The 27967-nt window shown below is 39.5% G+C and overlaps 1 protein-coding gene across 7 annotated transcripts in view; it reads left to right on the top strand.

Moving 5' to 3' along the window:
- The window catches only part of Smarca2 (SWI/SNF related, matrix associated, actin dependent regulator of chromatin, subfamily a, member 2), a 164217-nt gene that overhangs the window by 65319 nt on the left and 70931 nt on the right, over window positions 1-27967 (top strand). For all 7 annotated transcript variants that reach the window (XM_047525129.1, XM_047525132.1, XM_047525131.1 and 4 more), the window contains 8 exons: window positions 613-723; window positions 3525-3767; window positions 5148-5261; window positions 14945-15052; window positions 15791-15877; window positions 19730-19776; window positions 22016-22182; window positions 27304-27467. In XM_047525129.1, the coding sequence (XP_047381085.1) occupies window positions 613-723; window positions 3525-3767; window positions 5148-5261; window positions 14945-15052; window positions 15791-15877; window positions 19730-19776; window positions 22016-22182; window positions 27304-27467 (1041 nt within the window). The remainder of the gene's footprint in view (window positions 1-612; window positions 724-3524; window positions 3768-5147; window positions 5262-14944; window positions 15053-15790; window positions 15878-19729; window positions 19777-22015; window positions 22183-27303; window positions 27468-27967) is intronic.

Below are 27967 nucleotides of genomic sequence, written 5' to 3'. Positions count from 1 at the left end.
ATTTTCTTCATTCCATATGCACATCTGTGAACTGTATTTGGTTGTAAAGTTTTGTCATGTACATCATGTACTAAACAGTGAGAGTTAATCATCCCAAGAAGATTACTGTAATAAACCATAATTACTTTCAGATAGTGAAATGCAGAAGAAAATTGTTAATTATCATATTGCGAGGTTTCTGATGAGAGTAATACAAATGACAAATATCGCACATTCTGCGTGCTGCTGACTGGCTCACTGTGGGCTGCTACAGTGCCGAATGTTCCTGCAAAGTCAGGCAATTACCGGGGCGCCGGGGCTGCCTGCTGCATGCTCCCACAGAAATGAAGCCTTTCAACCGATCAGCGGGTTCCCTACTACTGCAAGCTTGCTGCAATTTCCTCTTCTCTTTCCCTCCCTCAGTCTTAAGTGGGAAAACCTTCCTATAAGGGTCTGGAAAGTGTCAAGATGTGTGTGATTTTAGCCAAGACTTCCTTCATGGATAATGGATCAGGATATGATAATGCATATATGTGGGAATGTCACATCTAGGCCCCATTAGGCTATGAATAGTGAGAAATAGCACCCACGTCCTTTCCATCGGGTAATCTATATATTTTTCTTTCCATTCAGGGTACCCCTGCCATGCGCCGCTCCCTTGTCCCCCAGCTACGGAGTGGCAAATTCAATGTCCTCTTGACTACTTACGAGTACATTATAAAAGACAAGCACATTCTTGCAAAGGTATGTTTTTAAAGAAATTCTTTTATCTCTAATTATGGACCATCTCTGCAGAGTGTAAAGTGTTCCTCAAATTATACTCAATGGTATAATTTGATCATTGGATGACTGGTCTTTTTGTCTCTCTCTCTCTTTTAATGAGTATGATATATTTTGGCCATGGGTTTTTATCTTTCTTTCTTCCTTTCTTGTTTTTTTGGGGAGGGGGAGGTGAGTGTGATTGATGTTGGGATTTTCCCCATCCTCTCACAGATAATGAGTTGACATCTTTTAAGAAAATTCACCTGGGTTTCTTTGGTTCCTTTGGCAGCTTCTCTCTTCAATAGCCCTGAATGTGCTTGGGAAGAAATAATTGTTTTTGTCGCCCTGGGTTATTGTCAGCGTAACTTCATTCCTCTGGTGCCTCTCTCTCTCTCCAAAGATGAGTAGGTACCTCTCCATATGGTCCCTTCATATGAGCACTTATTCAAGCTGAGTCTCATGTGCTGTATCTGTTTCTGGTTTCTCCTGGTAAAATGATGGGCGGTCATTGCTCAAATTACTCAGGGCTGTTCTGTGACTATTTATCTGAAGCTGAAAAAGAGTTGGTTTCTGTGACCTGTGTGTTTCCTCATTTGTATGTCCTTTAGCACAACATAGAAGTGTTTTTCTTTTCTATTTATATCATCTTTTCTCTTAATATGTTCATGTAGAAAGATGGAAGAACCGTTTTTCATGGAACAAATCATGAAAAGTTATTTTTTATTTTTTGCCTTTGGTAATTTCTTTTACCCTGTGGTGTTTCAAAAACCACTATAATCTGAAATTAAGTTATGGCCAGAATTGAACAGAATTCCTGTTTCTGGGGTTTGTTCTATCTCTGCATTAAACTTTGCTCTGGGAACGGAGAGTTCCCTTCATGGCATCATAGGAAATAGCATAAAGGAAACGTGTTCCCAGGGGAGGTTTAATAATTGAGATGGCACTGACAACAGTGCTGTGTTCCCATTCCTCACAGTCAGAGATGAATTTGACAATGTCAGAAATGACGTGTTTCCATTATTACTATGGGAATGTGGTTGTACATTTGAGATCCTTTTAAAAAATTTCATATCGTATCTTCTTCATATGTATTTCAAAATTCATTGGAGACGCCTGGTAATGAGATACATTGCTTTTATTTGTTGCTGGAGAGTTGGAGCTCCAGAAAAGGGTAGTAATTTTTTTCCAAGTGGAAGACCTAATTAGCAGTAGACCCAATAGCAAAATCAAAGGCCTCTGCTTCCTTGTTTATTATTTCATAAGCTAAATTAGGCAGGAAAGTAGATTTAAAATATTTATTTTAGTACATTTTTGTCTGCCGGCCTCTTTTCATGCTTTTGGTTAAGTCTGGGACAGTTGACCATACAACTTTAATCATTCTTAAACACTTTTCTTGGAGGCAGTAGAAGAAGTGAAAAAAATTCAGGTGCTTTCTTTTACCTGTATTTCCCAACCAGACGGATCATTTTATTCCTTTTTCCCAGTGTAGTGATGCTTCTAATGAGGAAGGTGAGGACTGTATAATACGTTGCTTGTCAGCTTCCTCTCTTTAAGAGCTTTGCAGCAGAGTCCAGGGACATGTGAGCAGCAGATGCTTTTCTTGGCCACTGCCACTGTTGTGCAGGGAATGGATGGGCTTAGTGGAACATCCCTCATCATCATTCTAGAAGAGGGCTGAGGTACGGTACGAGAGATGAAAGGAACTGTAGATAGGAAAGAGGATCGTGCCATGGCCATTGTTGAGGTCGTAAGTGACAGTCATGTGGGGGAGTTTGTCCTGTTGAATTCTGCAGTTTTGGCATAAGCAGAGGAATGGGGGTTTTGCATTGCCTTTTTGTCAGTGAGTATATTTTTACTTTCAATAAAATAAAAATCTGGATCTAGCTGGTAGGGAATATGCATGTACTGAGGGAACCCAGTAGCTTGATCTAATTTATTTAGAAGAAGGTGAATGTTCAGCTTTTAATGTGAAATAGTCCAACTTTTCAATGTTTGCTGCCAACTCAAACAAAACAAAATAAACAAAGCTGTACAACACAAAAACCAACACTACAAGTCCTAAGGGTAGTGTCTAGTCAATGCAAGAGAGAAGAAGGTGCAAGCCAGGTGTGGTGGCACACACCTGTAATCCCAGCTTCTTGGGAGGCTGAGGCAGGAGGATCACGAGTTCAAAGCCAGCCTTAGCAACTCAGCAAGGCCCTAAACAACTCAGCAAGACCGTGTCTCGAAATGAAAACATAGAAAGAGCTGGGGATGTGGCTCAGTGGTTAAGTGCCCCTGGGTTTAATCCCTGATACCAAAAAAAAAAGAAGGTACAAAGCTAAGATTATCTGTCTCAACCATGGATACCTGCTGGTACTATCTTGGGAAAATCAGACATGAATTTTGGCTTCCAGTGGGTACCTATATTCTGTGCCACGTGAGCAGGGCAATGGCCATGAAGTCTGGAATAGCTGTCACAACACCGTGTGGGTGAAAGAAGCACTGAAGGGGGAGATGCAGGATCGACATGCAGGATGAGCTTTTTCATTTTGAGCCCAAGTTTCCTTCCTTACAAAGCGTGACTTGGAGTCATGTTTCCCCTGCCGAACAGTGTTGCTTTAACATGTCATGATCACATGATGTTTTATATCCTCAGTCAGGCATGGGAAATTTTTTTCTTCAGACTATTATGCCACATTATCTACCAAGTATGGATTCTTTGGTTTTCCACACCCCTTTGCCTGTTGGAAGTTGTATTTTCTCTTGCTCAGTGTACGTTGGTGCTTCCTCTTGTGTTGCAGATTCGGTGGAAATACATGATAGTGGATGAAGGCCACCGAATGAAGAATCATCACTGCAAGCTGACTCAGGTCCTGAACACTCACTACGTGGCCCCCAGGAGAATCCTCTTGACTGGGACCCCGCTGCAAAATAAGCTTCCTGAACTCTGGGCCCTCCTGAACTTCCTTCTCCCCACAATTTTCAAGAGCTGCAGCACATTCGAACAGTGGTTTAATGCTCCATTTGCCATGACTGGTGAAAGGGTACTGGTTGAATTTTTTTTTTTTCCAGTGCATGATGATGATATGAAACCAAGGGACCTAAAATTGATAAGAGTAGAGCCACAGAAATCCCACAGGGGTGGCTTACCACATGACTTGCTGCATGAGTCCAATCAGTGGCTAGGTGTCGTCTCGTTCTAGGATTATTTTCCCCTCCAAATCCAGAGGTGTAGGGGAATCCTGATCCCTTTGCCTTTTGCTAGCATGTTTCCCAGGCCACTAGAGAATGTTCCTGACTAGTGGAAGGCTTGACTGCTCTAGCCACAGGGATGGCGAACCTGGAGATATTTTCCAAATTAATTTAACCAGGTCAACTCAATCAACTACATACAAACCCTACAACAGATTGCTCCATGTTATATAAACAAAGGTTTCTCTTTGAAGTATTTCCATGTAGAGTTTCTGTTTAAAACTAAACTAGTTTACATTAATTTCCTGCACCATGTTTTTTTTTAGGTTTTAATGTGAGCCTCCATTTTGTACGTATCTAAATACTCATCAAACCTCAGAGTAGACTATTTCCAATTCATTCTTATTATTCCTTCAGCTATCTTCTCTTAGAACTCACTTATGAAAGGAAGAAATGAAATGGGTACATGCCATTTTGATTAGTGGTTCCTTAACTACAGGAATGAAAAGCCACTAAGAGTGTTTTAGGAAAATTTATGTTTGAACTCTGGCCCTTTAATCTTGAAGTTCCTTATAGGCACAGTTGCCATTTGTCAACTGGTTGGTAATTGGTCCATTTGTGTGAAGTACTTTCGATCTACTCTGCCCCCTAGAGGTTAACAGAGGAAGGTGAATGAAATAATAGGGAATTTTATAAAATAGAACTTGAATATCAGAGCAGAGAGGAGGACAGGTAGAGGGACTTAGAGACCCTCCAGTCTAAGCTGAATCTACTCGTGTTCTTCCTCTTTTCGTGTTCAAGTCCCTGTCCCCCAGTGTGTTTCTGCATCTGAGAAAGTTATTCAGGATAACTGAAGGCTGCAGCTTGAAGTAGGAACACACTTCCTATTGCTCTTTTTCTCCTGTTCTGTCTCAGTCTGTAGTCAGTCTTTGTTCCCTGTCACATTCCAGAAAATGTTGGACTGTTAAACACCGTGATCTAAAATGGGTATTCTGGGTCTTTTTCCACAGAACTAAGCATTTAGACAAAAACCACATATCTAGAGGTCACTTTGTTCCCACCAGATGGGAAGGTGAAAGAATTTAGAGGCAAATGTGACCAGCATAACCTGGTTTTAATGCATGTAAAATTTCAATCATGTATTTACACCTGTAATAAATGTAACATAAAGCTTAATTATATGAAACATCCTTTTTTTTAAAAAATCAAATTCATCTAAGATTCCCTTATAGGTGGATTTAAATGAAGAAGAAACTATATTGATCATCAGGCGTCTACATAAGGTGTTGAGGCCATTTTTACTGAGGAGACTGAAGAAAGAAGTTGAATCTCAACTTCCAGAAAAAGTATGTTGCAAAATTAAAAGTTGTGAGTTTTTTACCCCCTGAAAATACGTTTGAAATACCTGCCCCTGGAATTGTGTTTCTAAAATAACAGGTTTATGTTTTAGTTACAGGCCTCTTGAAAATATTCTGAAGTGCTGCTGCCATTTGATAGAATATGAGAAAGAAAGGAAATTATAGCATTTTTAGCCTGGTTTTTAAAAGCTTTGGGGCAGATTTTACAACATTATCAAATTCACTGAGTCTCAACACATCTTAACTTGAATTGTTTTGTTTGTTTATTTTAAGTAACTGACCTTGTCAAGTTCACTGTTGCAGACACTATCTAGTTGTTCTGCTTGTAAGCCAATAAGAATGTAAGAATCTGGGTTTGGGACTTATGTCCTTATTGAAGGGCATAGGAAGCATCTGACAAGTTTCCTGGAAATTGATTTCTTATTTTATATTTGTGATGTCACCATCCTGCAAATTACAGACATGTCATCTAATTATTCTGAGACCTGGTTTTTCTCCTGCACCATGAATTTTAAGATTGGAAAACTGAATTTTCAGTGTTTTAGAATGTGTTTTTAAGCTCTTGGCTCCACGGTTTTGGCTTGAATTTGAGTATTAGTTTAATATCTCTGTGATCTTATTTGGGAACCCTACACATTAGAAATTTAAGTTTTATCTCTTAAAGATAGATTATTTAGCATTGCATATTATATATTGCTTGAGATATTTTTATTTGCATTTCTTTAGATCAGCCAATTCTGAAATGTCTTATTTTTATGGTTGTGGTCTTTCTGGGTAACAACTATTTTTGGACAGATTGATTCATCCTCTTCATTTTAAAGTGGGAGTTGGCAAGATGCTGTACAAGTGATCATTTTGCCAAGAGACACATTTATTCCCTAAAATACCACCTATTCATTAATAGAAAACATTTTTAAACAATTATGTCATGCTTATCCTAGTAAAAGTCTAAGTATTGAAGTATCTTATTTTGCTGGTGCGTACATCTTGGGGATTGAGTGCTATTGACACTCACTGTGACTTCCTGTGGTCTTGGCCTCTTTGGGTTTCTGATCAAGATGGAACTGAGTTACTGAGCAGATAAGCTGGTGAGTGTGTGCTGTGGTCAAGTGGCTGCCTTGCTCTACTTCCTGGTGTGCTGTTACTGTGGTCCTGCAGGTTACAGATGGAATATTAATGATTTAAGTATGTCCTGGACTTCCTTTTTTTTTTCTTTAGAAGAGGTATAAAATAAAAGGTAGTTAACCAAAGCTCTTTATTTATTCATTTCATAAAACTTCTTAATTTTGTTTATTTACTTCCAGGACTCACTAATATAGGGAGATCTTTAGACCACATTACAAATTAAAAGCATATGTCCTATTTTAAGAAAATCCAGTGCAGAAAAATTCAGACATTTGTAGCATAAAGATTATGAAGTAATCAGGTATATCACAAAGTAATTTTTTGCTTTACTAAAGTATTTACATTGTAGTTCTTTATACAAGAGATTTTCCTGAGTACCCTTGAAGGATGATGAACTTTAAAAAAAAAAAAAAGTATTTCAGATTGTCAAGAGTAAGTCTCCTGCATAAATATACTATACTGTCCTATAACTGGAGTATAGTATTGAAGGTGTGTTAAATATTCTGTGGGTGATTTTGTCTGTGGATACCTTGATAGGTATGCATAATTTAAAATTAACCATGTTACTTTTTCCCTGGAGGCAGTTAGGTGGGATGGGAATCATGAACTCTGCCCATCAATAGGCACAAGTCCCCACTGCCTTCTCTGTCCCTTATTAACTGTGTGAACTTAGGCAAGTCTTTTACCCAAAGGGGTCTTAGTGTTCTCATCAATGAAGTGGAACATATAAATATCTGCCTCAAAGGATTGTCCTGAGGATTAAATGGACATAGCAGTCAGGACACTACATCAGCTTGTAGTACGCACCCAACTAGTGACAGCGGCTGATACTATGGTCCTTGTCTTCCTTTAATGTTGCTGCCTCTGTCACTAGGGGAGTTCCATTTTCTTGCCCACTTCAAGCTCTTTCTCACTGTTATCTTGTCTTTGCTGTGCTTTCAATGGCCCTTCCACATCTCTGTCCCCATAACTTTTAAAAGTGTGTGGAGACCAGTCACATTGTGTGTGACTGTGGTTGTCGTGACCGACATTCGGTCTCTACACTTTGTGCCTTGTTAGGATTATTTTTTAACCAAGGAAAAATCAGAAATTTAAAGTGTTGTTCTTGAAAGTGAGGGGCTTCTTCTGCTACCACCTGCTTATAACCACAAACAACATACCTCTCTTCCTTGGCCCATGTTAGAACCTATGGAGGAATCATGGCTGATGGCAGGAAAAAGCTAAATACTAGCAGTCATACTCAAAGGTTTTTATGAAAAAGAATGAGGAAAGTTTTTTAATTCTGTTTTTTTAATTTACACATAGTAAAAGTCACTCCTTTTGATGTATATAGATCAGTGAGTTTTGACAGATGCATAGTTACTTTAAGCATGTCTACACCAAACTACAGAACAGTTCCATCATCTACCTCTCCAGAAAAAGATCCCTGGTGCCATCCTTTTAATCAGCCCCTCCCTTTACTCTTAGCCTCAGGTGACCCCTAATCTGCTGTCTTTCCACAATGAGTAGAATTAACCTGTAAATAACCTTTTGCATCTGCTTTCTTGCAGTCAACCTAATGTGTTTGAGTCATCCAAGCAGTTGCACATAACAACAGCTGGTTTATTTTTTTTACCATTGATGACATTTTGTATCATTACGCTTTATGGACACACCAGTTTTTTTAACCATTAGTGGAGGAGACATATGGGTTATTCCTAGCTTTGGACAATTAAAGATAAAGATGCTATACACATTCCTGTCTAGGGTTTTGTGTGAACATGGGTTTTCATTGCTCTTGGGTCAACACCTCGGAGTGGGACTGCTCGATGGTAGGGTCATTGTAGATGTGAGTCTGTCAGAAGCGTCTGCATTGTTTTCTACTCTTGTCTGAACCACATTGTAGTCCCACTCTCAAGGGGTGCACCTTCCAGTTCCTCCACATTCTCATCAGTACTTGGAATTGTCAGTTTTCAAAAACATTTTTAGCCCATTTCAATAGGTTGTAGCGGTTACATCTTGACTTGCATTTCTCTAACACTCAACGATGTTGAGAATGTTTACATGTACTTCCTTGGGTCAAACTAAAGCAGGTGTAGAAGGGTCACCATTTGATGACTGCAACTCTGCTGACCAAGAAAGTTAGTTTTACTCTAAGGCTGGTGAAACCCCTAATGAACAAGGGAATAAATGCACTGTGCCACACCACTAGCACCAATCTGCCCGCAGATTTCCTATTGTCAGGGAAGAGGCCAGTTCATAGAAAAAAGGACTACATAAAACAAGCTAAATAAAAATTGATTTTTTGATTTAGCTCTCATTTGAGGTTGTCTGTGCTGACTCTCTCCTTTGTTAATTCATATCATCAAGAACCAGCTACACAGCTGGCTGTGTATATATTGATGTCTAAATATCTTAAAATATGTATATGATGTCTGAGGTTCATCAGAGAGAGGTTGGCCTACCTGAAATCAATCCTGACTTCGATATAATTTGTGTCAAACACTTGAAAAAGCTTTGTTTAGATAGACAACTTGTACATTCATCATATGAAAGCTTAAAATGCTTAATGTAGTTTATCATTACTATCATTCCTCTCATGATATGGATTCTAGAACCCTGGGCTTTCATAAATTGAATTGTATTGTTTAGAAATTTCATTTCAGCCAAGCGTGGTGACACATGCTTATAACTGAAAGGCTGAGGTAGGGGGATCACAATTTCAAGGCTACCTCAGCAACTTAGAGAAACTCTGTCTCAAAATTTAAAAAAAAAAAGGTTTACAAAGGACTGGTGATGTAGTTCACTGGTGAAGCACCCTGAGTTCAATGCCCACTACCAAAAAACAAACAAAAATCCCCTCAGTTCACAAAGTCCTAATATATCACACATGGTCATCTAGGTTCATTTTTCTAATAATCTATATTTTTGGAATGGAAATTATAAATGAAGGACAGGATGCAGGCATAAATTATGAATAAAGCTAAATTCTTCTACAGGGTTATTTGGAAAGAGATTCTTCATTCATAAAATCAACAGATCTGCCTATTTGTAGGACCAATTTGACCATTTGTTAACATAGAATCCTTGGGATATAATTATCACATACATGAGATCAGCATCTTAATTTTACATACAGTTTGAACACAAATAGCCCCTGCGGCTCTCACAGGCTAACTGATGGGGGGAATCAGCCCCCAGAAATCACAAAGTTCACTTCTCATAGCACAGTATGTTTTGAGGGACTTTCCCATTCATGCTCTGGTCAGGTGCCATCGCTTTTGTGGAGGGTAGAACTCAGACCCCACCAAGTTGAAGTTGGCACCACTGTAATAGAAACCTGTTTTGCCTTTTCCCTGTCGGTCTGTGTGTCTACATTATGATCACTTTTTCCCCTTTTCCCAATCCATAGCTGTCAGACGCCTATTCTGTGCATTGTCCTACACTCAGGCCGCATGGCAGGCATAGAGGCTATCCCAGAAATGGGACGCCTGGGTTGAGGGGTCTACAAACTTGGCCTTGGAAGATGAGATCTACTTACACCAGATACTGGAGTGGCAAGGGAAGACAACAGCATTCAACCCAGAGGGGTGAATGGCCCAGGCATTCAGATGCTTTAGATCAGGAGTTTCCAGTAGCGGGGAGGTGTGAGGGAGGGTACACACTAGTGATCCCTTCAGATGCAGAAAGAGATTACAAAATCCACACATTCATTTTTTTTCTTAAAAATAAAAACATTAAACTTTCATGGTTTTTAATGTTCAGACTGACACCATACCATGTGTGAATATCAGAGGGTCCGGCATGCCTCAGATAGCCTACCTAGGTTATCCCAGAGGAAGCATGAGCAGGAACCTCCACAGGTATAGCACCTGACTGCCCATTCATCCTTACTGCCTGGCTCATTCCTTTTCTACCTATTGTGAGACCAGGTGAGGTTATTTTGTACCCAGATAAACAGATGTGATATAATCTGACTTTTTTTTTCTTGGAGTACTGGTCATTGAACCCAGGGCCTTGCCCAGGCTAGGCAAGTGCTGTACCACTGAGCTGCACATGGACCCCTTATCTGATTTTTTCACTAAACTGAAAATCTTGGTCCCCAGAAGGATTTGAAAAGATTCTATAAAGGAGTAAAGGTTGAAAGCAAATAATGGAAATAGAGGTGGACAATGGAAAGAAGATCATCCCATCTCTTCTACCATTCTTTTTATTTTTTTTTTATTTGTTGTTTTTAGGAATACATGACAGCAGGATGTATTTTGATATATTATACATACATAGGGTACAACCCATTACAATTTTGATCCCATTATTATGGTTGAACATGATGTAGAATTACACTGGTCATGTGTTCATATATGAATATAGGAAAGCTATATCTGGTTCTTTCTACTGTCTTTCCTATTCCCATCCCCCCTCCTTTCCTTTCATTCTCCTTTGTCTAATCCAATGTACTTCTGTACTTCCCTTCCTTACCCTCCCTTGTTATGCATTAGCATCTACATATCAGAGAAAATGTTCAACCTTTGGTTTGTTGGGGACAGGCTTATTTCACGTAGCCTGATATTCTTCAGTTCTGTTCATTTACTGGCAAATGCCATAATTTTAGTTTTCTTTATGGCTGAGTAATATTCCATTGTATATATATACCACACTTTTTTATTCCATTCATCTATTGAAGGGCATCTAAGTTGGTTCTGTAGCTTGGCTATTGTGAATTGAACTGCTTTAAACATTTATGTGGCTTCATCACTGCAGTATGCTGATTTTAAGTCCTTTGGGTATAAGCTGAGGAGTGGGATAACTGGATCCAATGGTGGTTCCATTCCAGGTTTTCTAATGAATCTCCATACTGCTTTCCAGAGTGGTTACACCAATTTGCAGTCACCCAGCAATGTATGAGTGAACCTTTTACCCCATATCCTCACCAACATTTATTGTTACATGTATTATTGATAATTGCCATTCTGAGCAGAGTGAGATGAAATCTCAGTGTAGTTTTAATTTACATTTCTCTAATTGCTAGAGATATTGAACATTTTTTCATATATGTTTTGACCATTCATTATTCTCTGTGAAGTGCCTGTTCAGTTCCTTTGCTCATTTATTGATTAGATTATTTGGTTTTTTGGTTTTAAGCTTTTTGGGCTCTTTGTATATCCTGGAGTGGATTTTTATCAACTGCATTGCAGGGTAAGCAGGCAGGAATTGACCAAGAATATTATGTATTATCAAATTGGCATCCTGAAATATGAATATAAATTTGCTATCTCTAACATTGTCCCATGCCTGAAAACTAAATCTTCATATTAATATTAGTGCATGCTTGTAATTTATAAATAAGTATATGAAACGTATAGGGAAGATGGGCTTCATGATGAGAAAATGCCATCAGACAAATTTATGACTGTCTTCTTTGAGGGAAATGAAGAGGAAAATCAGTTTTGGTGATAGACTGATAGGGTGATTGGGGAAAATCTCAAAAGGAGCCCTCAAGGTGCAATAGAATTTAGAAAGAAACTTTAAGACCAAGGACATTCTGCGGTTGGAGAAAAGTGTAAAAGAAAAAAAAAAAAGAAGTTAAGAGCTGTTTGGGATGATTCCAGAAGCAAATGTAAAATATAGTTATATAGTTGTGAAACTTATGAAAATTATTTTGATCTTTTGAGCACATGTATCAAAACCATTACCCTCTAATTATGTGAGGGAGGAGGATTGGGTGCCTTCCCCTTTCAAGAGCAGCCATCAGATCACAGACAGGTCTACTTACAAGACACCTGTATCCCTGTCTCCGTGGTATAATCACACAAACCTGCTGCTTTCCAAACTCTTACACCTCCAGCCCTTCACAGTAGCTGACTGACGGCTAGGAGGTTAAGGGTTCTTCCCTAGTTCTGGATATGCCACTCGCCCCATGCACCTTGAAACAAGATTTGGCCATCTCCCCACATTCAGGAGGATATGAACAAGCCAGCAGAATAACCTAGGGGAAAGTGAACCTCAGGCAGAGCTAGGAAGCCTGAAAATCTCCTTGGTCTTCCATAGTGTAGATATAAAGAATGGTTTCTATGTCAAATCCTCATTGTACCATTGAATAGCTGGATCATTTGGGACCAGTAGCTTAACCTCTGTGATGCTGATATTTCCTGCCTATTAAAGAAGACATTAAAAGGTGACTATACCATAGAGCTCTTGTGGTTTTTTTTTTTATTGTAAACAAATGGGATGCATTTTGATTCTCTGTACATGGAGTCAAGGCATACCATTCGTGTAATCATAAATTTACACAGGGCAATGTTGTTTGATTCATTCTGTCATTTTTTCCCCCTTCCCCCCCACCCCATCCACCCCTCTTTTCCCTCTATACAGTCCTTCCTTCCTCCATTCTTGCCCCGCTCCCTAACCCTAAACCTAACCCTAACCCTAATGCTAACCCCTCTCACCCCCCATTATATGTCATCATCCGCTTATCAGCGAGATCATTTGTTCTTTGGTTTTTTGAGATTGGCTTATCTCACTTAGCATGATATTCTCCAATTTCATCCATATGCCTGCAAATGCCATAATGTTATCATTCTTTATGGCGGAGTAATATTCCATTGTATATATATGCCACAGTTTCTTTATCCATTCATCAGTTGAAGGATATCTAGGTTGGTTCCACAATCTGGCTATGGTGACTTGAGCAGCAATGAACATTGATGTGGCTGTATCTCTGTAGTATGCTGATTTTAAGTCCTTTGGGTATAGGCCAAGGAGTGTTTTTGTTTTTTGGGTTTTTTTGTTTTTTTGGGGGGTATTGGGGATTGGACCCAGGGGTACTTAATCACTGAGCCACATCCCCAGCCCTTTTTATATTTTATTTTGAGACAAGGTCTCCTTAAGTTTCTTAGGGACTCGCTAAGTTGCTGAGGCTGACTTTGAACTTGTGGTCCTCCTGCCTCAGCCTCTCAAGCCATGGGGATTACAGGTGTGCGCCATTGCACCCAGCTCTTGTTATGATTTCAGTGAGAAAAGGCACATGCAGCATTTTGCACAGGACCTGGTACTTGGAAAGAGCTCCCTTAATATCGGCCCTTCATATTACTTATATCTTTGTACCTGTTAAAGTCTGAAGTTGTTTAACGGTTTTTTTCACCTTGATCAAATTTCATGGTGAGTCAAGAACTCTGGAAAAAGTAGGTTAATGGTAATCATTTCACAATGTATATGTATATCAAAACATCACATAGCACACCTTAAATATAGACAGTTTTTGTCAGTTATAACTCAACAAGGCTGCACAAAAATAAGAATTTTTTTAGAAAGGAAAAAGGAGAAATACTGAGATACTTTAAGCATATAGTGTGATCAAGTACGTAAAACACAAAGCATGTATTAGGTTCATACTTGTTTATTAAACTTGGGGGTTTGTTTTTCTTTCCTGACCAAGAAGGTCATTGAAAACTAGAGCATGTTTGGGGGGGGGGGGTAAAACTAAAGCTTTACTTGCTCTTCTTAACTGTTTTATGAAATAGCAAACCTTTCTCTAACCTGACTTGATGCATGAAAGTGAGAGGCACAGGTTCCCCCAGTTGGACAGGTTCCTTCTGAAGCAACAATGGAATGAATATATCCCACTTCTCTTCATCTGTGACCTCTTCTTTCTGGCCCTCAAAGCTGAAAATAACCTGATCATTTTTAATCAGTTTATTAAACATCAGGCAGCTTGCTGATTACTCTTAATCACATTCCGCAGATTTCTAGGCATTAATCTGACTTTCATTGTGAAAATTGCACATTTGTATTCTTGGGATTTTTTTAATAAAGAAAAACAATAATAGGAAATAATCAAGGCAGATTTGATGCATTAGGAGCATGATAAAGTAATACAGGTGTGTGATAAACCACGGGCACATGAATTTCCTTTAACTGTTTTAAATTGGATTTCATCCTGTTTCAACAGGAAATGGCTTTTAGGTGGTCAAGAGTTGTGTCCAGTTGTGGATCAGTTCTCTTCCTCCACCTGTTGTCCCCACTCCGTTGTGTCCTCTCGTTTCTTGAGAGTAGTGGTTAGTGACAATCAGCCTGGGCCTGCTGTAAAATCTCAGCTTATTCAAGGCTAGCATTAGGCATAGCCATACAGGATCAAATAAAAAATGTTTTAAAAAGACAATCCTAGGCTGTTGGTCAGCCACTGTTTTCCTAAACTGTTTATATGAAAGGAGGTATCATTGGGAGGCAGAAGAAATGCCAGAAATACCATATATTGAACAATTTTGAGTATGAGCAACTGGCAAGCCATTCCCTCCCTCAGATATGAAACCAAGTCCAGACATGTTTGAAAACATGAGTCTAGCTTCAGCTACACACATCCTGTCGAAGTTCTGACTATCAAAGTGGTAACTTTAACAGTGAGGACCATGGTCTCCTCCAAGATCCCTTCCCAGCCCTACTCTGCGAATCCAAGAAGGGGAAAAAGTGCCCTGGTGCTTCCAGGAGTGGCACCAGACCTGGGTCTCAACCGTTGTCTTAGAATGTACCTTCTCCCTCCTACTCTTACCTGCTCGCTCTTCTTTCCCCAGGTTGAATATGTGATCAAGTGTGACATGTCAGCTCTGCAGAAGATTCTGTATCGCCACATGCAAGCCAAGGGAATCCTCCTCACAGATGGTTCTGAGAAAGATAAGAAGGTACATGGAGGAAGGAAGTTGGAGTAGCTTGAGGTGCTGAGGGGTGTCTTCTCAACCCTGTTGAGTATTTCTGAGAAGCATCCCTTCTCAGGCTGATTTATTAAAAAGTCACTGGGCCTTTTTTGTAGCTATTGTTGCTGCCCAGGGAAATCTCTTAACCTCTTAACTACATTGGGACAGAAAGAAAGGAATATGTTCCTGTTACCAAAAGAGTTATCTCTGCTCATGTTAATTTTGCAGAAAACACCTTCTGCCTAAGTGTCGGGTGGCATCTGAGAAGGTTTTGAAATCCAGTTTCGCTCCCTGGGCATCTGTTCTGTGTCCTGACTTCCAAAATTCTACAGAGTACACAGTCATATCAGCCATTAACTTGATGTAATGCTTTAAGATTTACTTTGTCTGTAGGATAAGCTAATCATAAGGAAGATGTTATATCTAACTCAGAAGCAGTCGTGTAACAACAGGAACTTTGGACCACAGGGTGTGTGTGTTATTGAGAAGACCTGTGGTCTTTTGTTCTTTCTATAAGAAGCCTTGCTTTTATTGTTTTGGGTTACGTGTGTGTGTGTGTGTGTGTGTGTGTGTGTGTGTGTGTGTGTTAGGATCTAACTTGGGACTTTGCACATGCTAGGCAAGTGCTCTACCACTGAGCTATACTCCCAATCCTAACTTCTAAATATTGGAAATATCTGATCAATGAATAGTTAGTTCTATTCTTCTCTTTGCATTTGTTCTCAGGGGAAAGGAGGTGCAAAGACACTTATGAACACTATCATGCAGTTGAGAAAAATCTGCAATCACCCATATATGTTTCAGCACATTGAGGTAAGTTTGTGTCCTGTGTTTTGATCCTGGTTGTGCTAATCCTACTAGTGCTAGGGGAAAAAAATAATTATCAAGCCAGATATAGTGGTGCATGCCTGTAATCCCAGCTACCGAGGAGCCTGAGGCAGGAGGATGACTAGTTGGAGGCTAGCCTGGGTAACAGCAAGACCCTGTCTCAAAGTAAAATTTTAAAAAGAGCTGAGGATATTGGTCAGTGGTAGAGTGCTTGCCTATCTTGTATTAGGGCCAGGGTTCAATCCCCAGCACCACAAAAAATAAGAAGAAAGAAAAAGAAAAGAAAGAAAAATAGATCTAAAGAATATATGTCTAGAATTCAAAAGGGCATGATCTAATAGTTCTTCAGGCAGACTTAATAACATGAATTTCCTGGTTATGGATTCTCATTGGCACCTGAGCATCTGGAATTTTATAACCAAAGGTTTAAAGTAGCGGGGAATGTTGTAAGCAATGGCTTATGTGGGTTTGGGTAGGCACTGTGAATTGCTATGTTACAGTGGGAGCTCTGAAATTAATGACAGACACGTCCAGTGTCCTCCAAAGGATGCTGTCAAAGATATCAAAATGATGCATTTGTAAATACTGAAGAGAAAGATGTTCCTTAAATATTTTCTTTGTGGAAGACACTGCCTGTAGTCTGTTACTTAGATTGGTATTTTTTCTGTCTTCTTCCTACTGTGATGACGATGTAAATTGGTGCTTTTATTCTGATGCTCAGGTCTCTGCACGGCTTTTTGTAGGGGAGAGGACATTGTCTGGCCTGTTCACTACATGTGAACATGCTTCCTACGTTGACAGTGTTTCACTCTGGTAGGGACAATTGGCTGCAACAGAAGAGGAGCTGCCGTCGTCATCTCCATTTTTCAGTGTTGCTGAGGAAGCACATGGTCCTGGGGGCATTGTTTGCCAGTCTAGTGTCTTCCCACTGCAAATTGAGCTAGAGACAGAGAGGAAAATCACTTCAGGACTCCAGAGTCTACACCAGTTCATTTAAAAACAATAAATAGAATCTTCTGGAAAATTAAAACATAATCATAGGATTTAAAAAAAAAGAGAGAGAGAGAGAGAGAAAGTTGAAATACTTGTAATTTTGAACATCCTTCTTCCCTCCTTTATTTTTGGCAATAACACTTGTTAGGTCAGAGTATTTATTCCATGCCCCTCCCTGTGCTAGAGTCCTTTCTCAACTGTGCAGGGAAACTAGAAGAACTTCTCACCCTGCTGTGGCCTTCAAATCCTTAGGAGAGATATCCAAGATGTACAAGTGAGGATACATGGACATGGGGAAGAGGACCCAGACATAGAGGAGAGTGTCCCTGGATAGGGAGGGCATCCATGGACACGGGGGAATTCTCCTGGAGTGCTCAGATTCATAGAGGGTTACCCAGCACAGTTGAGACCAGACTCTGATACAGGGAGGGGGCATATTCATAGATCTAAGTGAAATGATAATGGCAACAACAGTTTTAAAAATAATCCTACCGCCCAGCCATGGTTATTTAGGTCTATAGATGAAGGAGAATTCAGTGGGCATTAGTGAGTTCATATCCCAGGCCACTCTGTCCCTGTGACTTGATAGAGAGAGTCACTCAAGCCCGCTTGATTTGTAATGAGAAGGGAAGCAGTAGACTGTGGAACCAGCGGGTGGATGAACTTCTAAGTGAGAATACCAGCAGCATCTTGGAAACTAACATGTTAATCAGACATAAGGTGTCAGTGAATCAGTGCTGAGTAGATATGGGGTTGGGGGTGTGGGGAAAGTCTTAATGATGAAAGTGATGGGGGTCGTGTCAGGTTGCCCTGTCACCCACTGTCCCACTTTTCCTGAGAACAATTTTAAGGCATTTACTCTGATCTATAGAGGGCTTTGGGGACTTAGAAATTATGAAAATTAAGTGCCTTACTTCATTTCAGTTACCATAAAAAAAAATTAACTTTCAAAATGTGCTGGGCCATGTGGGGAAGGAAGGCAGGTAATGTCTTCTCTCTTCAGCTTCTGTCTGGAGTGTTGGGAAGGACGAAGGGTCATATAGGAGACAGCTTGGAGCAATGAGCCCCGGTGCCTGCCTATTTATAAGTAGCCAGCAGTAAACAGACAGATTGAATGTAGTGTTTTTTTTAATTTATTCTAATTGGTTATACATAACAGTAGAATGCATTTTGACACACTGTACACAAATGGAGCACAACTTCTCATTCCTCTGGCTGTACCTGGTGCAGAGTCACACCAGTAGTGTAATCATACATGGATATAGGGTAATAATGTCTCCTACCATCCTCCCTATCCTCACCACCCCACCCGTCCCCTCACTCCCCTCTGCACATCCAGAGTTCCTTCATTCTTCCCTACTACCCCCCACTACTATGAATCAGCATCATCAGAGAAGACATTTGGCCTTTGGTTTTTTGAGATTGGCTAATTTCACTTTGCATGATATTCTCTTGTTCCACTGATTTGTAGTAACATGAAAAAAAATCTTTGAGGAGACTATTCCTAGAAATAAGAGACACACAGTCACTGGCTGATCTATTGGAGTTATGGGTTGAGGTGTTGTATGCATTTGCCTTTTGTTTTGTTTTTTTGCCACGCAGTCCTTTGTTGATGCCAAATTATTTCAGAAGCCCCGTCTTGATATTGGTCTCACTGCCTCCCTGGGAAACTTTGAAATGGAGATAATATGAAAGCAGTATTTTTTAAAATGATACTGATACCTAATCTTATCAGGGTCCAGGGACACATACCATTGCTTTGGTTTTTCCAACCTCTTAGGAGACAGGGATGGAATCTACGAATCTAGAAAGGAGTGGCCAGAGGTAGAAGTGGAAGTGTAGATCTAGAAGGTGGGGAGGGATTTTGTCATTGTCATCTGCTTTGCCACAGGGCAGTCCTCTGAGTGGCTGGAGCCTGCCAGGAATGATGAGCATATTTGAGAATAGAGACCAAAGGGAAAGATATGGTCTCCTTGGAGGAAAAGCTGGTGGCTAATGTTGAGATGTAACTTGTTTACCCCTAGATGGTCTCTGTTTCCATAAAGCAGGAATGGGGAGAGTCCAGAGTAGTCAAATATTTCTTCCTCTGAATCAGGAGGGAGTTAAGTAACTAAGTTCTGACTTTTAAAAGTAGAAGCCAAACATTGAGTGTAGAGTACATGTAGGGCCTTGTTTTTTTTTTTTTTAAGAAAAGAAAGTACAATATGGGAGAGGTGTTAGGATTTCACTCAATTAAGAATTGCATTATGGAATAGCCGTTATTTTTATTGGTAACTGTTTTCACTTTACATTTATGTTTCCATATTAATTCTGACTTGCTTGTGTTGCATTCACCCTCCAACCTAGACTCTGAGCTCCTTGTGGATAGGGCCCCAGAAACAACTGCCTGCTCAGTGCTGGGCCAGTCGATACTCAGTCCCTGTTGCCTCAGTGAGCTCACACTCTCATCTGGGAGTCCCAAGACAAACCCACATGACCCACTTCCAGCAGAACAAAAATCTGACCTCAGAGACACCGAGTTTCCTGTTCACTCTACATTGAATATTTGCTTGTTCATTTATTATTTTGTTGGTTTTAACTATAGGAATACATAGGGTGTACTCACTAAAAGAGAAACCATCAGGCCAATAATAGTAGTTCCATGGTACAGCACTTGCCTAGCACATGTGAAGCCCTGGTTTTGATCCCTAGCACTGCAAAGTAATAATAAATAATAAATAATAATAATAATAATAAGCCTGGGTTTCATCCCTAGCACTGCAAAATAACAATAACAACAACAACAGCAACAACAACAATGTAATTAAATTTTAATGTCATTTTCTTCTTTTTTCTCTTTTAAAGGAATCCTTTGCTGAGCACCTGGGCTATTCAAATGGGGTCATCAATGGGTAAATCTTTTATTTTTTTTCCTTTGAAAATGTGGTGTTATTGGTCCTACCTAAACTACTGTTTTTCTATAGTGTTTTTTCCTGTTATGCAAATACATACCACCAGTGTCCTTGGCCCTCCTTGCTCCTCAGTGGAGGGGCAGAAGTTGTTAACCAAAATGATATCAGCATTCTCTTTTACTTTGTTGGCATAAATTACTACTTGCCTTGAGCAAGTGGCTATTCAAAGGACATAGATCTCATTTAATAGACTTAATAGTATCCTAGTGTTCTAAAATGTAGCTGAAGCCTCTGAGGGTTGTCACTTCGAACTGAGAGTGTGGCTTGGGCTTGAAGAAAATTTATCTTACTAAATTTTACGTTGATAATTTAACATTCATGTGCATGAGAGGAAATGTCTCATCTGCTACAAATGTGCACAGTTTTGCAGTCTTTCATTCCAGAATGATCTGCATAAGAGAGATTTTTTTTCAATAGCTGTGGACATTGAAGAGAATTATCCTTGCAGCCACAGAAAGATGAAGACCGCACTAACAGAAAGTTTCATTGGTTTTGCTCCAGAGATGATATATCAGGATAGAGGGGTCCTTGCTGGATCCCAGGAGTAGACAGGGCCACTGGGAGAAATTGGTACTGGAACCCAGGCAGAGTGACACCACTGGGCTCTCCTCCCTCTCCTCACCACTTTTCCCTGGATCCGGGGGTCACTTCCACTCCTGCAGCGTGGCCAGGGTTGCAGGGTGGAAACATGGCTCACAGTGGAAGCTCTGAGGGACAGTGCTCTTTGAGGGAAGGAAGACATAGGTTTGAAAATATGACTATTAAAAGTACCATAACCACAAGACTGGGGATCCTAATTAGAATAAGACATACTCCATGTTTGTTTAAATATGTCAGATTATACTCTACTGTCCTATAGAACTGAAAAGAACAAAAAATAGATAAAATTAATTTAAAAAAAAAAAAAAGGTAGCATACCCAATGATAGTATTGTAGACTGCATGTGCCCTGGTGAGCTTTCTAAGCAATATTAACCCGAAAATTGTTTTAATAGCATGTAATACAGCCCTGTTGATAAAAAGAAAATAGTTGTTTATTGTGGAGGAAAAAGACCCTCCTCTGTAGCCTTTCTCTATTTCATGTCATCATCTCTGTCACTGTCCCTTCATATTTTTGACTTGCTCTGCAGCAATGAGCCAGTGCTCTTGTCCCCTCCCTAGGCCACTCTTATACCATGTCCACGGTGGCCTTGCAAAACGATAGACCAGCTTTCACCTCTCCCTAGTTTAAAGCACAGCAGTGCAGTGGGCGGTTCCCAAGCCCGTCTCCCGTCTTTGTCCTGCCACAGCGCTCTCCCTTCTCTTAGGTTTAAGCCATTATTTCTTTTACTCACCATTACTTTTTCCAATTTCTCAGGCTTCTCTACTCCTCGGGGCCTTTACATGTGTCTCACCTCTTCCTGGAATTTCCTCCTCCAAACCCCCTACCCCCATTTGTCACCTGCATGCCTTTTTACCCATTTACCCAATGGGTAAAATGTCTCTCTTCAGGGAGGTCACTTTTCTGTAAAAGGATCAGATCAGAAATATTTTCAGCTGTGTGGGCCATGAAGTGTCTGTCCCCCTCACTCTACTCAGCCAGTATAGCATGAAAGCAGACGGACAAAGCAAATGAGTGAGTGTGGCTGTGTTCTGATAAAACTTTATAAAAAGTGGCAGCAGGCCAGGGCCCACCCAGGACTGCCAAATTCCTTTCCAATCTGAAGAAGGTAATGAGCCCTCTTACCACGACTTGCTACATTTCTTCATTGAACTAATCACAGTTGGTCATTACCTATTTTGTTTATCTCTGTACACATGCCCAGCATTGTGCATGGTACATACTAGGTGCTCAGTATTTATTTGAATTGATCACTGAGTGCCCTTAATTAACCTTTCTATGCTTGTAACACATAAGGACTTAGAACTGAGAAAGTGAGAAGGCTTAGGAACATCAAAGGGTTTCCTTTTCTTTCTAGAATCTGCTGTATTACCTAGCAGGTACAATACACCCTTTATGGGTTTTGTATGAATATACTTTATAAGTACTTTGTTTTAGAGCTGGTGTTCACTCATTCATTCCACGTTTATTTACTGAATGTTTATTGCATACAAGGCACTATGAGAACAGCAAAAAGCTACTGGATCCTTCAAGAAGACAGCAGTAATACTGTCTTCTTGTTTTGCATTTTTGGGTTCAGGGCTGAGCTGTATCGGGCCTCAGGAAAGTTTGAGCTACTTGATCGTATTCTGCCCAAATTGAGAGCGACTAATCACCGCGTGCTGCTTTTCTGCCAGATGACGTCCCTCATGACCATCATGGAGGATTACTTTGCTTTTCGGAACTTCCTTTACCTGCGTCTTGATGGTGAGTGCATGAGACATTAGGCTCAGCAGCCCTGCTGCTGAAAATGAAGGGAGCAGGCACTTAGGTCCAGCCTCGGCCAGAACACAGGAGGAGAATCAGAGTTTGTCCTTTTTTGTTTTATTTTTGTGGTTCTGGGTTTGAACCCATGTCCTCATGCGTTGTAGGCAAGTGCTCTACCACAGAGGTATATCCTCAGCCCAGGTACAGCTTTTTATATCCTCTGCCATTCAATAAGCTGACATCATTGGGCAGTTGTTCTACATTCAGGCCAACACAAATGAATTCGGAGTCACTTAAGAGTATTACAATTAAACAGAACCAAAATTTTTAAATCCTCCTTGCTCTTAGGATCAACTGTTGCTTATGCATCATGTTGAACATATAGACGATCCTTTACCTTTTTCTGGGAAGACATATTTTAAGGAAATAAAGGCTATGTCTCCTTTTTGCAGTATAGCAGTGTAATCATTCACCTCCAGTTATATCTGTCATTAAAGCCTCTTTTTCTCAGTAGGACATGCCTATGTGTCACATTGTTAGGAGATGTGATTTCATTGTTCCCTGGATTTTGCAGACTAAAGTCGGATTTCCAAAGTTAAATTTAAATGCCACGTCATAAACATTAGTAAGCAAATATGAATGGAAGAAAATGTGAAATTAGTGATGTTCCCTAAGTTACTTTTGTGAAATTAATACTGGCTGTAATATTTCAGAGATTAAAGATATTACAGTTTTCATACTGTGGCAAGTGAGAATGTGTTCAAAGAGTGGTGAGGAGGAAACGGAGCTAATTTACAGCCAGGATGTGTTTAATCCCTGGGTACAAAGATCACAGAACTGCTAATACCTGTTTTTTTAATCTAATGCAGTATTAATGTTATTGTTAAATGAACAGGAAATTTAAAGTTTCTATTCCATTAGAAGGTTTTGTTTTATTTTCAATCCAATATTCTGTCTCCCTTTTGCCATTAATTAAATATAATTGGAAATACACCAAACTGAGACTTCTCAGACATTTTCTTATTTGAGTTTTTAGGTGGATTCTCTATCTGGCCTACCTTTTAGGGTATTAATCTAACCATCTGGCAGACTTGATGATTTAAAAGCTCTTTTACCTCTCCCCTCCGAAGTCACTGAAAGCTGAGGAATGGTTAAGTAAACATTAATTTTGAATTTATAGATACAGACATATTATCCACAGTCTGTCTCTTTTGGCAAGTCTCCTGATGGTTTTCTCTTGGGCTGGTAGTTCCCCACCAGCCTCTCTCCCTGTGTGGCAAAGTGTGGCACTCTTCATTCCACCTTTTGCTCTGCACTGGGGAGGGCTTGATTTCCCCCTGGATTTATAGCCCTCCTCAGGTGTCCTGTATAAATACATTTGCTACTTTGTGACCCTTCATTCCAGTCTCACCTCTCTGAGGACTGCAACCTGGGAATATTTGAATCAATCAAACTGGTAAGAAGTGATTTCCTTCAAACAAACATTTCTAACATTCTCTCGACAGCCTGAAGAATTTGACTAGTCTGTTGGTTTGTAGTCCTTGCTGTTATTAGTAATTAACAGTCCTGACCACAAATGTTTATGGAGCACCGATGACCTTCGGGTAATCGGCAGAGTGCTTGGTGTGCATTATTGATTTTCTCAACAAATCAGGTAGTGGATCCCCATTTAACAGATGAGAAAACAAAGGTCAATGGTGAAAGCAGGGTCTAACCTGTATTTTTTCCAATTCTAAATGAGCTCAGTTTTGGCACTTCCAGTGAGGTAAACCCCATCTTGGAAATACAATTGCCTTATTGAAGTGACAGCATTTTAAGAATGATGATGAACTTGTTTAAAATTATTGATTTGACTAATTGAAAAGTACTAGAAATTGGAGACACAAGATGAATGAGCCACTTACTGTTTGGCCATCAGAGCTCTTAACACTGAGTTTTAAGAGACAAGTAAGTTGTGTAGCGCTGCAGATGGAAGGATGGAGACTGGTGCACAGGCTTCTTTCCACTAGAAACTGCAGCCATTCATTTGGGGAGCAGAGGGTTGTTGGAGAATCAATCAATACACACAGATAAATTATTATTCATCCTTCCAATTGCGCACACCCACACACACTCCATCACCAATTAGTAAAATGTCTTCAGATTTTCTTTGCTGAATTTGGTATCTCAGATTGTGACTTCAGGAAAAAAAATTACTTGTTGACAGCTAAGCAAGTATTTTCTGCAAAGATTATGTTTGCAAGAATAGGCTTAGCTACTATTTCATTACTGTTTTTGTTTTCATTGGAAGTGATTTTTGAGTGAGAGGTAGTGGTGAGGTTTTATCCCAGAAGATGAAATTTTCCAAGAGCAGCTGAAACTCAGTTAAAATTAGGAATCATGAAAGTCTGTTAGTGTGTTCCTTCTGGCAAATACTGTAATTTTCTAAACAGTTGCCCTTACTATTAATCATATTCTTATAATTGGATATGTTCTACATCAGTCTAAAAGATCATGAAACTGATGCTAGTGCTGACCAGGGTAAAATCTATGCACTTGCGAGGAGCATTTGCCTTTGAATCTTCCTGAACAATATTGGAAAGATTGCTGATGATCAATAAAGATCTTGACTTGGGGATCTTTAATAGAAATGATAATCCAGCAGGGCACAGTGGTACACACCTGTGTTCCCAGCTACTTGAAAGGTTGAGGCAGGAGGATCACAAGTTTGAGGCCATCCTCAGCAATTTAGTGAGACCCTATCTCAAAAAAAAAAAAAAAAAAAAAAAGAACAGGGAATGTGACTCAGTGATAAAGCACCCCTGATTCTGAGCCTTGTAATAAGAAATGCTATAGCATTGCATGAAAAGTATTTGAATCTTTTTTTGTTTGTTTATATAACTTGTCAAGTTTCCAGCTATTTACACAGTTTAAATACACACCAGATATATAGGGAATCTGTTTGCCTGAGGTATCTGGCATAGAGCCTGAGAACTCTAGTGACTAAGTAATTTTGACATTCTTTTTGTTTTTCAGAGCTTTGTTTTGTATTTAAAAAGTTATTTCATCCCAAGTAGCCCTATTTCCCAATTAGATTTATTTATATCTTCTTAACCTTCTAGATCCCACGTTTAAAGTCTGCAGATATTTCAGTGAGATTGACACAGCTGCATTAAAGTAGATTAGAAATCATAATCTAGAACTTGTTATAATTTTATAAATAATATATCATTAATATTAATTAACATTATCATTAATCATTCACTTACTACTTTTCTCAAAACACTAGAATTCTAAAAACAAATATTTAATTTCAAAATTACCACAAGTGATATTTGTTGCTCAATTTAAGTTTTTTAGGTGTTCCATAAATAGGACAATGGAACATAATGGGTTAATACATGTGATCATTAATAGATTATTTTTCAGTTGATTAAAACTGTTGAACTTCTTCCCTCAGAGTAGATAGATACACAGTTTTTATACCTTGCTGTCAGAAAACAGATGTCATTACCTCTGGGAGCCCCATTCTTTCCTCATTTTTAATTTTTGGTTTCTTTGACTTTTGCTTCAATTTAAGGCAGAGAATAAATATGGGAACCATTAATCCATGTAATTAAAAAAATTATTGTAACTGGAAAGGCTATAGAGAGAAGGTTTCATAGCAAAACAGAACATGTCTTCCTCTAGCATCGTGAACAAATGGTTCCTGTGGTCTCAGAAAGCCAATTCTGAAAATAAAGGATTTCCACATGTTGGAAACCTCACTCAACAAAGCAGGTTAATGCTCCTCCCCCAAATCTAAATTCCTACCATTCATCCTGGCAGGATTTGACCAGCTCACCAAACAAAAGATCTAATTTAGGAAGTAAACCGAGTCTAAAGAACTTTGCTTCATTAAATGGGGAGTGACCCCAAACTCCTCCTTTCTAATCCCCATTTGCCATGTGTGGGGAATTGATTTTCTTCCCTTCTCAGGAGGATACTTGTTATTTTTATGGAATGTGAAAAACAGATCCCCCATGTTTGGGAACTTGACCTTCGTAAGTAACTTGATTCCTTTAGCTAGTCACTTAAATGTTTTAAACCTCTGAAATAAATTGCTGGTATGTTTTCACCCTTAAAAAAGAACAACATGTAGAAATAATATTTGTATAGCAGCCAGTCAGTGAGTATCATATAACATGCATATGTATTTCCCATCAGCCTAAAGCCCTTTTCAGAACGCAGCCTCTGCACTCCCTGGTGAAATACATACAGATGGAGTGCTGGTTGGTTGGTGTTTTTATTTTCATTTTCCTTTCCACTGTGCATTTCATGAAAGGGCTGGATAAATGATTACAAATGGATAGTATGTGAATGACCAGTTTGGAACACAAATGTGCCCTGAAGTGAGCTCCATACCCTGAGATTGGGGTTCTCTGCTGAATAACTAGTTTGACCTCTCCACACTCCATGGTGTGAACAACCCCAAGAGTCTACCATGTTTGATTGGTTTTAGTGTGGCATCCATTGAACCCAATAGAGCAGAATATTAACCTGAGATACAGACTAGGGATCACTTTTTTCTTTCTAAATATAAATATTATTTTGGCTTCAGGTCTTGCCAACAAAGGATAAAAATATTTCATTCATATTTTATGTATTTACCATAGCATACTTAATAACAACCCAAACAGCAAAGTAGTCAAAATCAACTTTCCTTTTGTTTTCATTCTCTTGGCATAACTAAGTCCTTGCTTTGATGCCTATGAGCAGAGTTGCTTTAAGCCATTGTAATAACCATTTTAGGCACATGTGTGTACGTGGGTGGTTTTTCTTTTAATTATTTGGTATTTTACAGCACAGAAATAAGTCCAGGAAATGTTTCCATGAAGTCTTAGATTAGAGTAAGAATGTTGTAGAATTTGTTAAGTCGCAGAGGTGCCCAGTCAGAAATGTTTAAACAGTCTTTCCTTTTTTATTTTTTTTTTAATTGCAAAATGTTCAGAGTTCCTTTCAAAAGTACAAAAACCCTGGTGATTACCTCACCGACTTGAAGAAGTCTGGATGAATGTCTCAAGGAAGCAGGACTTTCTGTCTCGTTCTCCGCCATTTTCAGACAGGAGTTAATTGGCAAATTTATTTTTCTTATCCCCTCAGGCACCACCAAGTCTGAAGATCGTGCTGCTTTGCTGAAGAAATTCAATGAACCTGGGTCCCAGTATTTCATTTTCTTGCTGAGCACACGAGCTGGAGGCCTGGGCTTAAATCTTCAGGCAGCTGATACGGTGGTCATCTTTGACAGCGACTGGAATCCTCATCAGGTGGGCAGCTATGACTCCGGAGCCCAGGTCTCCCTCTGGAGAGAAGCTGAAAGATTATCAGTTTCATCATTCACATTTATGGGACAGAGCAAATTTCTAAATGACTAGGCCATTTCTCTAAGGGAGAAATAGCCCAGCCAATTATTATGGCTCTTTCCTTATCTCCCCGAGAGCATGGATATTGGGTTGTCATACACAGGCCTTTGAAGAGCTCAAGATTGGGTTGGAAAAGTGAGTTTCTTCTAAGTTTTAATCCCATCTCCTGGGATTGCCATTTGAGCAAATTACATCTGGTGAAGGATAAATCAAAAATGTTCCACTGTACTCAGTAGTAGAATGTGAGCTTAGCATGCAAGGCGTCCCGATTTTGATTTCTAGCACCAAAAAAAAAAAAAAAAAAAAAAATCCAAAATAATAAGAATCATAGCAACTGGCCCTGGACTTACTCTGTGCCAACCCCTTCGTGTGCATTGCCTTGCTCAGTTTTCTAAACTACCCAA

This window comes from Sciurus carolinensis, chromosome 14, assembly GCF_902686445.1.
Source record: "Sciurus carolinensis chromosome 14, mSciCar1.2, whole genome shotgun sequence".
In the NCBI taxonomy this organism is placed as follows: domain Eukaryota; kingdom Metazoa; phylum Chordata; class Mammalia; order Rodentia; family Sciuridae; genus Sciurus; species Sciurus carolinensis.
The sequence above is the reverse complement of the archived record's forward strand: the minus strand, read 5'-3'. Positions and strand labels throughout refer to the sequence as shown.